Source organism: Cherax quadricarinatus, chromosome 32, assembly GCF_038502225.1.
Source record: "Cherax quadricarinatus isolate ZL_2023a chromosome 32, ASM3850222v1, whole genome shotgun sequence".
NCBI lineage: Eukaryota > Metazoa > Arthropoda > Malacostraca > Decapoda > Parastacidae > Cherax > Cherax quadricarinatus.
In genome coordinates this window covers 18,612,516-18,625,474 of record NC_091323.1, presented here as the reverse complement: position 1 = coordinate 18,625,474, position 12,959 = coordinate 18,612,516, and the positions used below count along the sequence as shown (strand labels likewise).

The following is a 12,959-nucleotide window of genomic DNA, read 5'->3' as shown; positions in this document are numbered from 1 at the left end:
GATTCTAAAAGCCAACTGCAGTAGCAAGGGACAGCTGGTCATGAAAGACAGTTCACTGAGAATAGAAGTTTCAGATATGACAGGGACTGAAGGCAAGAACATGTCAATGGAAGGAAATAAAATGCCTCAGAGGAAGCAGATGGAGACTCAGTGGGAGGAGGAAAGGGCGAGGTCAGTTTTTGTGTACGGGCTCCAAGAAGCCAAGGGGGACAACTTTGAAGAAATAAAACAGGAGAAAAAAATGATTGAAGGCATCATGAAAACAATAGGTGAGGGCGATATGACCCAGGTGACAAATTTTCAGAGAATTGGGTGGTTTGCGAGTGGAAGGATACGGCCTGTCAAAGTAACTTTCAAGGAAGAATCAGTTCGAACCAGGATTCTGCAAGAGAAAGCAAGACTGAGGGACAAAGAGGGGTACCAGAGAGTATACCTCGACCGCGACAGAACACAAGAAGAAAGGACTACACTGAAAGAGAGGGTACAGACACGCAAGGAGGAACGAGAGGCAATGACGAAAATGAGCAGGACCCGGACACAGGAGGAAGGGCAAACACACCCCACAGAATCTCCCACCAAAAGACTCCAACCGCGACATTTCCAACGCAACTGAGCAACCTATACTACAACCCACTCACTGTTCCCTCTGCCACCAACCCCCATATCACAAACCTCACCCCAACAGCTGTCCCTTATGAGCATTCTGACCCCACCCCCATCATCACAAACCCCACCTACACCACAGCCCCATATAGGCCCCCACCAAGGCTCTCGCTCCCCAACCCCAATATTCTTGCATGACTACAATGATAGAAAAGAAACAAAGTTTGGTACACAAACGCGGATGGAATAACGAATAAACATGAGGAGTGGAACGAAAGAATCAGTGAAAAATCCCCAGACATCATAGCAGTCACAGAAACAAAACTCGCTGAGACAATAACAGACACAATCTTCCCAACGGGATATCAGATCCTAAGGAAAGATAGAAGGAGTAGAGGGGGAGGAGGGGTTGCACTGCTCATAAAACACCGATGGGGATTTGAGGAAATGGAAGGCATGGACATGATTGGAGAAAGAGACTACATTGTAGGTACAATTCAGTCTGGAGAACATAAAGTAGTCATTGGAGTGATGTATAACCCACCACAGAACTGCAGGAGGCCAAGAGAGGAGTACGAAGAAAACAACAGGGTGATGGTGGACACACTGGCTGAGGTGGCAAGAAGAGCTCACTCGAGCAGAGCAAAGTTACTGGTAATGGGCGATTTCAACCACAGGGAGATCGACTGGGAAAACCTGGAGCCACATGGGGGTCCCGAAACATGGAGAGCCAAGATGATGGATGTGGTACTTGAAAACCTCATGCATCAACATGTCAGGGACACAACCAGAGAGAGAGGGGAGGATGAGCCAGCAAGACTGGATCTTGTGTTCACCCTGAGCAGTTCAGACATTGAGGACATTACTTACGAGAGGCCCCTTGGAGCTAGCGATCACGTGGTTCTGAGTTTTGATTATATAGTAGAGTTACAAGTGGAGAAGGTAACAGGAACTGAAGGGGACAGGCCAAACTATAAAAGGGGGGACTACACAGGTATGAGAAACTTCCTGCAGGAGGTTCAGTGGGACAGAGAAATGGTAGGAAAATCAGTAAACGAGATGATGGAATATGTGGCAACAAAGTGCAAGGAGGCAGAGGAAAGTTTTGTTCCCAAGGGAAACAGAAATAATAGGAAGACCAAAACGAGTCCTTGGTTTACCCGAAGGTGTAGGGAGGCAAAAACTAAGTGCAACAGAGAATGGAAAAGGTACAGGAGGCATAGGACCCAGGAAAACAAGGAGATTAGTAGAAGAGCCAGAAACGAGTATGCACAGATAAGGAGGGAGGCCCAGCGACAGTATGAAAACGACATAGCATCGAAAGTCAAATCTGACCCGAAACTGCTGTATAGCCACATTAGGAGGAAGACAACAGTCAAGGACCAGGTGATAAGGCTGAGGAAAGAAGGTGGAGAACTCACAAGAAATGATCAAGAGGTATGTGAGGAGCTCAACACGAGATTTAAGGAAGTATTTACAGTAGAGACAGGAAGGACTCTGGGGGGACAGACCAGATGGGGACACCAGCAAGGAATACACCAACAAGTGTTGGACGACATACATACAGATGAGGAGGAGGTGAAGAAACTGCTAAGGGACATCGATACCTCAAAGGCAATGGGACCGGACATCTCCCCGTGGGTCCTTAGAGAGGGAGCAGATATGGTGTGCGTGCCACTTACCACAATCTTCAACACGTCCCTGGAAACTGAGCAACTACCTGAGGTATGGAAGACGGCAAATGTAGCTCCCATTTTTAAAAAAGGAGACAGAAAAGAGGCACTAAACTAAAGACCTGTGTCATTGACGTGTATAGTATGCAAAGTTATGGAGAAGATTATCAGGAGGAGAGTGGTGGAGCACCTGGAACGGAACAAGAGTATAAATGCCAACCAGCACGGATTCATGGAAGGCAAATCCTGTGTCACAAACCTTCTGGAGTTTTATGATAAAATAACAAAAGTAAGACACGAGAGAGAGGGGTGGGTTGATTGCATCTTCTTGGACTGCAAGAAGGCCTTTGACACAGTTCCTCACAAGAGATTAGTGCAGAAGCTAGAGCATCAGGCGCATATAACAGGAAGGGCACTGCAATGGATCAGAGAATACCTGACAGGGAGGCAACAACGAGTCATGGTACGTAATGATGTATCACAGTGGGCACCTGTGACGAGCGGGGTCCCACAGGGGTCGGTCCTAGGACCAGTGCTATTTTTGGTATATGTGAACGACATGATGGAAGGGTTAAACTCAGAAGTGTCCCTGTTTGCAGATGATGAAGAATGAGAATTGATGAGGACCAGGCAGGACTTCAAAGAGACCTGGACAGACTGGACACCTGGTCCAGCAAATGGCTTCTCGAATTTAATCCTGCCAAATGCAAAGTCATGAAGATAGGGGAAGGGCACAGAAGACCACAGACAGAGTATAGGCTAGGTGGCCAAAGACTGCAAACCTCACTCAAGGAGAAAGATCTTGGGGTGAGTATAACACCGAGCATGTCTCCGGAAGCACACATCAATCAGATAACTGCTGCAGCATATGGGCGCCTGGCAAACCTGAGAACAGCATTCCGATACCTTAGTAAGGAATCGTTCAAGACACTGTACACCGTGTATGTCAGGCCCATACTGGAGTATGCAGCACCTGTTTGGAACCCGCACTTGATAAAGCACGTCAAGAAACTAGAGAAAGTACAAAGGTTTGCAACAAGGTTAGTTCCAGAGCTAAGGGGAATGTCCTATGAACAAAGATTAAGGGAAATCGGCCTGACGACACTGGAGGACAGGAGAGTCTGGGGAGACATGATAACGACATATAAAATACTGCGTGGAATAGACAAGGTGGACAAAGACAGGATGTTCCAGGGAGGGGACACAGAAACAAGAGGCCACAATTGGAAGTTGAAGACACAAATGAGTCAGAGAGATAGTAGGAAGTATTTCTTCAGTCATAGAGTTGTAAGGCAGTGGAATAGCCTAGAAAATGACGTAGTGGAGGCAGGAACCATACACAGTTTTAAGACGAGGTTTGATAAAGCTCATGGAGCGGGGAGAGAGAGAGCCCAGTAGCAACCGGTGAAGAGGCGGGGCCAGGAGCTAAGACTCGACCCCTGCAACCACAAATAGGTGAGTACACACATATTGGCCGCTTCCCACCAAGGCAGGGTGGCCCTAAAAAGGCAAACTTTCATCATTCACTCCCTCACTGTCTTGCCAGTTAGTTTAATATGTTTATTATGCACCCCATACCCATCCTGTGGGCGGTAGTCAAAAGATTACAGAGGTACATAATTGGTCCAGGGACTGGACTCCAAAGTTTTGATAGCTGAGCAAGTTACAGAGGTAATGAACTCACAATTTACAAAGGTAATGAACTCACAATTTACAAAGGTAATGAACTCACAATTTACAAAGGTAATGAACTCACAATTTACAAAGGTAATGAACTCCAGGTAAGTCTGGTCACAATCATGACAAGTTACAAAGGTATTTACAGATTACAGAGGTACGTAATGGGTCCAGGGACTGGGCCCCCAAAGTTTTGATAGCTGAACTAGGTACAAAGGTAATGAGCTCACAAGTTACAAAGGTAATGAATTCTGTAGAATGGTTACTTACGTTTATACATGGCTACAATCATGAACAAATTATAGAGTAATGAGCAATTCACACTTCCACACCCGGTCACAACTGTAATGAGTTATTGGTGCAAATATTGATTGTTGAGTCACACACCACACACACACACACACACACACACACACACACACACACACACACACACACACACACACACACACACACACACTTTAGTTTAATATCTTTATGCACCCCATACCCATCCTGTGGGCGGTAGTCAAAAGATTACAAAGGTACATAATGGGTCCAGTGACTGGACCCCAAAGTTATGATAGCTGAACTAGTTACAAAGGTAATGAACTCCAGGTAGATCTGGTCACAATCATGGCAAGCCAGAGGTGCGCTTACACTACAGTTATATAACTGCTACATTAAGACCCCTCCCTCAGAGTACAGACACTGTACTTCCCGTCTCCAGGTGTGTATGTATGTATGTGTATGTATGTATTTACTTAAGTGGAGCTATACTGTTGTTTCCTCTTTTACTGCGTAATATATTTGTCCTACAACATTTTGTTTATTTCCCAACTGATTCAACTGCAGTTGTCAATTTGTGTAATCTATGAAAAACTGATATACTGACTCTTCTGCAGAGGTTGTGAAGTAATGTATTATAGTGTCATGTTCTCTGTACTACCAGTACCCAGCAATCTTGTTTCTCTATGTTCTTTTATCATTTTTATGATCTTATATAACTGTTATATAAACTAAACTATTTTCCAACAAGAATACTTATAATGACCAATCTTCTTCGTAATTAATATTTCTTAACTCAAAAATTATTTTTTTCTAGTTTGCTTTTGAAAATTTGTTACATATATTCACCTCTTTTAGGAGGCGGATACGTCATAACTATACATGTAATATTACCATTTAGCTCTATCATATATTGTAAACAACTTTCTCAATACTTCACCATCCACACAGTTGACAACTAATTTAATATTTGCTAGCGTAGTGCAGGAAATTCCTAACTATTGCACGTGCATGGTCTTCCCTTGACAATTTATTATTTATAATTACCCTCAAGATCTTTATTAGAATTTTTATTTGATAAAAAAATAATTATTTTTTTTATTCTTCGCTTATCAATATTACATCCCATTATCTATTTATCATTCTATGTGCTTAATTAATCTAAACCACCTTGCAAAATATAGCAATAATTTTGATTTCTTACCTAGCACAAGATTTACGTATTTCATAATATATTAATGTAACCATATAATGTCCCTGGTATGTTATTTACATAAATTAAGAACATGGAGTGGAGAAGCACTGATGGTTAAGATAAGATTTCGTTCGGATTTTTAACCCCGGAGGGTTAGCCACCCAGGATAACCCAAGAAAGTCAGTGCGTCATCGAGGACTGTCTAACTTATTTCCATTGGGGTCCTTAATCTTGTCCCCCAGGATGCGACCCACACCAGTCGACTAACACCCAGGTACCTATTTGCTGCTAGGTGAACAGGACAACAGGTGTAAGGAAACGTGTCGAAATGTTTCCACCCGCCGGGAATCGAACCCGGGCCCTCCGTGTGTGAAGCGGGAGCTTTAGCCACCAGGCCACCGGTTGTGGGAGCTACCATTGTTATTCTACCACAGGACTGTCATATATACACTTAATACACACTAGTTACTTTCAAACGCCACGTTCTTAAATATGTTTTCTTTAAATTTAGTCTCCAGTAAATGTACAATCTTCAAGGGTCAACCTTGGTGCTGGTGACGAGCTCTTGGTCTAGGATACTGGAGCTACCCACTCCATCAGATTGAACCTGTTTACCTCTCATTCCCCATGCGTTGTATGACCCCTGTGGGTTTAGCGCTGCCTCATAAATGTAGTAATAAGGAGATCACAATATTTGGTTCCTTATAATTTTAATGTCAATCAGATACTGATCTGGCTAGTTTCTGTTTATAATGTATGTTACTACTAGCATGTATGTTATTACTAGCATGTATGTTACTAGCATGTATGTTATTACCAGCATGTATGTTATTACCAGCATGTATGTTATTACTAGCATGTATGTTATTACTAGCATGTATGTTACTAGCATGTATGTTATTACTAGCATGTATGTTACTAGCATGCATGTTATTACTAGCATGTATGTTATTACCAGCATGTATGTTATTACCAGCATGTATGTTATTACTAGCATGTATGTTATTACTAGCATGCATGTTATTACTAGCATGCATGTTATTACCAGCATGTATGTTATTACCAGCATGTATGTTATTACTAGCATGCATGTTATTACTAGCATGTATGTTATTACTAGCATGCATGTTATTACTAGCATGCATGTTATTACCAGCATGTATGTTATTACCAGCATGTATGTTATTACCAGCATGTATGTTATTACTAGCATGTATGTTATTACTAGCATGTATGTTATTACCAGCATGTATGTTATTACCAGCATGTATGTTATTACTAGCATGCATGTTATTACTAGCATGCATGTTATTACTAGCATGTATGTTATTACCAGCATGTATGTTATTACCAGCATGTATGTTATTACTAGCATGTATGTTATTACTAGCATGTATGTTACTAGCATGTATGTTATTACTAGCATGTATGTTACTAGCATGCATGTTATTACTAGCATGTATGTTATTACCAGCATGTATGTTATTACCAGAATGTATGTTATTACTAGCATGTATGTTATTACTAGCATGCATGTTATTACTAGCATGTATGTTATTACCAGCATGCATGTTATTACCAGCATGTATGTTATTACTAGCATATATGTTATTACTAGCATGTATGTTATTACCAGCATGTATGTTATTACTAGCATGCATGTTATTACTAGCATGCATGTTATTACCAGCATGTATGTTATTACCAGCATGTATGTTATTACCAGCATGTATGTTATTACTAGCATGTATGTTATTACTAGCATGTATGTTACTAGCATGTATGTTATTACCAGCATGTATGTTATTACCAGCATGTATGTTATTACTAGCATGTATGTTATTATTAGCATGCATGTTATTACTAGCATGCATGTTATTACCAGCATGTATGTTATTACCAGCATGTATGTTATTACTAGCATGCATGTTATTACTAGCATGCATGTTATTACTAGCATGCATGTTATTACTAGCATGTATGTTATTACTAGCATGTATGTTATTACTAGCATGCATGTTATTACTTGTATGTTATTACCAGCATGCATGTTATTACTAGCATGTATGTTATTACCAGTATGTATGTTATTACTAGCATGTATATTACTAGCATGTATGTTATTACTAGCATGTTTATTATTACCAGCATGTATATTACCAGCATGTATGTTATTACTAGCATGTATGTTATTACTAGCATGTATGTTATTACTAGCATGTTTATTATTACCAGCATGTATATTACCAGCATGTATGTTATTACTAGCATGTATGTTATTACTAGCATGTATGTTATTACTAGCATGTATGTTATTACTAGCAGGTATGTTATTACTAGCATGTATATTATTACCAGCATGTATGTTATTACTAGCATGTATATTATTACTAGCATGCATGTTATTACCAGCATGTATGTTATTACTAGCATGTATGTTGTTACTAGCATGTATGTTATTACTAGCATGTATGTTATTACTAGCATGTATATTATTACTAACATGTATATTATTACCAGCATGTATATTATTGCCAGCATGTATGTTATTACTAGCATGTATGTAATTACCAGCATATATGTTATTACTAGCATGTATGTTATTACTAGCATGTATGTTATTACTAGCATGTATGTTATTACTAGCATGTATGTTATTACTAGCATGTATGTTATTACCGGCATGTATGTTATTACTAGCATGTATGTTATTACCAGCATATATGTTATTACTAGCATGTATGTTATTACTAGCATGTATGTTATTACCAGCATGTATGTTATTACTAGCATGTATATTATTACTAGCATGTATATTATTACCAGCATGTATATTATTACCAGCATGTATATTATTACCAGCATGTATGTTATTACTAGCATGTATGTTATTACCAGCATGTATGTTATTACTAGCATGTATATTATTACTAGCATGTATATTATTACCAGCATGTATATTATTACCAGCATGTATATTATTACCAGCATGTATGTTATTACCAGCATGTATGTTATTATTAGCATGTATGTTATTACTAGCATGTATGTTATTACCAGCATGTATGTTATTACCAGCATGTATGTTATTACTAGCATGTATGTTATTACCAGCATGTATGTTATTACTAGTATGTATGTTATTACTAGCATGTATGTTATTACTAGCATGTATGTTATTACCAGCATGTATGTTATTACTAGTATGTATGTTATTACTAGCATGTATGTTATTACTAGCATGTATGTTATTACCAGCATGTATGTTATTACTAGTATGTATGTTATTACTAGCATGAATGTTATTACTAGGATGTTTACTTAGTTTTACGTTGTAAGACCAACTGACTGACTGCGAGTTACTAAGGTAAACAAAATACACATACACTAACATCGAGAACACGTTAACTGTAGAACAGCCGATTCCCTGCTACAAAGATTTTAGTAAATTATTAATGAATTTACACTAATACATATGGGTCGACCCCTGCAACCACATTTAGGTGTGTACACACTTGCTGAATGTACGGTGAGAAATACCTCATGGGGTCCACACACTGTCTTATGAGGTAATTTTTTTTATAAATTTGTCTCTAGTTTTCTTACTATTGTAATTAAAACATCTTTGATTATATTAAATGTTTACTGAATGACCCCTCGATGGAATGCCATCATGCTAGTGTGGGGCTCTTGATCCTGTTTGAGGAAGCAAGAACGACACCAAACTGCGTATGGTAGGAGACATCGTTGACCCTGACAGACATGGATGACGCACAGATAGAGACATAGATAACGCATAAAGAGATGTATAACGTAAAGATAGACGTGGATGGTGCACAGATAAAATCATGGATGACGAAAAGAAAGGGCATGGATGACAAAAACTTGAATGACGCAGAGATGGATAACGCACAGATTTAGATATGGATAATGTATAGAGACGTAGATAAAGAACAGAGATAGGGATAACATATAGAAAGAGGCATGGATGGTGCAGAAACTCTAAATGAGCATAAATTTTAGTAATCATTTCCCACCCCAAGTAAAACTACAGGCTGTGACCTCTCACTTTGAACACCAGGGTGAGGTGTGACCTCTCACCCTAAGCACCAGGGTGAGGTGTGATCTCTCACCCTGAACACCAGGGTGAGGTGTGACCTCTCACCCTGAACACCAGTGTAAGGTGTGATCTCTCACCCTAAGCACCAGGGTGAGGTGTGATCTCTCACCATGAACACCAGGGTGAGGTGTGATCTCTCACCCTGAACACCAGTGTGAGGTGTGATCTCTCACCCTGAAAACCAGGGTGAGGTGTGACCCCTCACCCTGAACACCAGGGTGAGGTGTGACCTCTCACCCTGAACACCAGTGTGAGGTGTGATCTCTCACCCTGAACACCAGTGTGAGGTGTGATCTCTCACCCTGAACACCAGTGTGAGATGTGATCTCTCACCCTGAACACCAGTGTGAGATGTGATCTCTCACCTTGAGTACCAGTGAGGTGTGTTCTCTCACCCTGAGTACCAGTGAGGTGTGAGTTCTCACCTTGAGTACCAGTGAGGTGTGAGTTCTCACCTTGAGCACCAGTGAGGTGTGAGTTCTCACCTTGAGTACTAGTGAGGTGTGTTCTCTCACCCTGAGTACCAGTGAGGTGTGAGTTCTCACCTTGAGTACCAGTGAGGTGTGTTCTCTCACCCTGAGTACCAGTGAGGTGTGAGTTCTCACCTTGAGTACCAGTGAGGTGTGAGTTCTCACCTTGAGCACCAGTGAGGTGTGAGTTCTCACCTTGAGCACCAGTGAGGTGTGAGTTCTCACCTTGAGTACTAGTGAGGTGTGTTCTCTCACCCTGAGTACCAGTGAGGTGTGAGTTCTCACCTTGAGTACCAGTGAGGTGTGAGTTCTCACCTTGAGCACCAGTGAGGTGTGAGTTCTCACCTTGAGCACCAGTGAGGTGTGAGTTCTCACCTTGAGTACTAGTGAGGTGTGTTCTCTCACCCTGAGTACCAGTGAGGTGTGAGTTCTCACCTTGAGTACCAGTGAGGTGTGAGTTCTCACCTTGAGCACCAGTGAGGTGTGAGTTCTCACCTTGAGTACTAGTGAGGTGTGTTCTCTCACCCTGAGTACCAGTGAGGTGTGAGTTCTCACCTTGAGTACCAGTGAGGTGTGAGTTCTCATCTTGAGCACCAGTGAGGTGTGTTCTCTCACCTTGAGCACCAGTGAGGTGTGTTCTCTCACCTTGAGCACCAGTGAGGTGTGTTCTCTCACCTTGAGCACCAGTGAGGTGTGTTCTCTCACCTTGAGCACCAGTGAGGTGTGTTCTCTCACCTTGAGCACCAGTGAGGTGTGTTCTCTCACCCTGAGTACCAGTGAGGTGTGAGTTCTCACCTTGAGTACCAGTGAGGTGTGAGTTCTCACCTTGAGTACCAGTGAGGTGTGATCTTTCACCTTGAGCACCAGTGAGGTGTGTTCTCTCACCTTGAGCACCAGTGAGGTGTGTTCTCTCACCTTGAGCACCAGTGAGGTGTGTTCTCTCACCTTGAGCACCAGTGAGGTGTGTTCTCTCACCTTGAGCACCAGTGAGGTGTGTTCTCTCACCTTGAGCACCAGTATGAGGTGTGATCTTTCACCCTGAGCACCAGTGAGGTGAGAGTTCTCACCTTGAGCACCAGTGAGGTGTGATCTCTCACCCTGAGTACCAGTGAGGTGTGAGTTTTCACCTTGAGTACCAGTGAGGTGTGAGTTCTCACCTTGAGCACCAGTGAGGTGAGAATTCTCACTTTGAGTACCAGTGAGGTGTGATCTCTCACCTTGAATACCAGTGAGGTGTGATCTCTCACCTTGAGCACCAGGGTGAGGTGTGTTCTCTCACCTTGAGCACCAGTGAGGTGTGTTCTCTCACCCTGAGCACCAGGGTGAGGTGTGTTCTCTCACCTTGAGCAGTGCAGCTGTCATGATGGCACCAGCGTTGATCATAGGGTTGTGAGGTTTATCTGTTCGGAAGGAACAAAGAATCCATTAACTCGAGTATACATAAAGGTATGTAAATATACAACAGAATTTTTTAAGATATATGAGGCACAGATACACATCACCTAAAATTACTATTTCATTTTCTACCAATAAGACTTGAATTTACTGCTAGTTTTATTAACACGTTTGTTACCCGCCTGTCCATACTGTAAAAAAAAAAAAACTCGCACTCCAGTAATAATGTTGGATATCTAGTTTCCAACAAGGGTATGAGTAGGCTATAATCTAGTTAGGACGACATACACTTGTAGCCTATCAAGTCTTAGCCAACTGCGAGGTAAATTTCTTCTGCTGGGAACTTAGTTCATATCAATACACAGATCGAGTGGCAACAACCTAGTGTTCCATTAGTGAAGGCTACAAAGAGTGGCGAGGATAGGTATTTGGATTAATCAAAATTAATTATAACCTCTGTATGCGACTACAGTGATCTATATGACATTTTACAAGGTTAAACTAAAATCTATGTTTATGTAACACAGCTATCAGACAGGTTGATGCCCCTGTCATACTCCATCACACAAGATGAGTTTAGCACGTGACGTAATGAACTGTCAGCCTGAGAAAACTGGCAGCAAATTAATTTTGAAAAAAAAGAACGTGGGTATGTAAAGAGGCGCTACCTTCTAGCTGCCTACTTGGCTTCAAATTAGTTGTCACTTCATCGTTTTCATAATTTGTATTTTATTATTTCTATGGTTTTCACAAACTAACCTGCTTTTTCAGTCTTCTTTCCAATATGTATTACTTTGCATTAAATACTGAAATTCATCTGACATTCAATAGTACAATTTACTAAGATGTTTAGGTCAGTTTGTAATCTTTGACGATTTAGTGTTGTAACTTTCTTATCTCATTTTGTGTGACAGACAAATGTGGATGTTGCAGAGGCTAACTCTCCTTCCATGACATTAATGTACATTAAGGACCGAAAGTTTAGATAGGTTGAATCATTTTAACAGCAGGAAGGTACCGTCTAGTATCTGATAAAACACACACACACACACAAGTAGACTAGCTAGAAAGAAATAAACTGGAAAAATACATAATCAGAAAAAGATGCATCTGGAGGGGAGGAACCTCAATGTAGAAAACCAGCATGATTTTAGGGAAGGAAAGTCTTGCCTCATGAAATTGTTGGAATTTTGTAACAGGATAATGGAAATTAAGCTAGGGAGACATGGATGGGTCGACTGCATTTTGTAGGACTAAAAGAAGACATTCGATACGAAACCACATAGGAGAGGGACGCACAAATTGAAAGAGCAGGTAAGGGTGCAAGGAAAAGTTCTCAAATTGAAGACAAAGAATGGCGGCAAGGCAGGAAACATCAGAATGGGTGAAAGTAACCAGTGGAGTTCTCTAAGAATCGGTGATGGTACCATTACTGTTCGATGATGACGTAAAACTAATAAGAATAAGAACACAAAAAGATGGAGACACGTTATAAAAGACTTGACGAGTCAATTAAGCAGCTACTGGAGGTAATTCAGATCGGAGAGGTGATGAAGGAA

General features: G+C 41.1%; 1 protein-coding gene across 6 annotated transcripts in view; it reads right to left on the bottom strand.

Annotated features, from left to right (window-relative positions):
- GLS (glutaminase) overlaps window positions 1-12,959 on the bottom strand; it is a 132,889-nt gene that overhangs the window by 29,447 nt on the left and 90,483 nt on the right. For all 6 annotated transcript variants that reach the window (XM_070090493.1, XM_070090497.1, XM_070090498.1 and 3 more), the window contains one exon: window positions 11,347-11,405. In XM_070090493.1, the coding sequence (XP_069946594.1) occupies window positions 11,347-11,405 (59 nt within the window). The remainder of the gene's footprint in view (window positions 1-11,346; window positions 11,406-12,959) is intronic.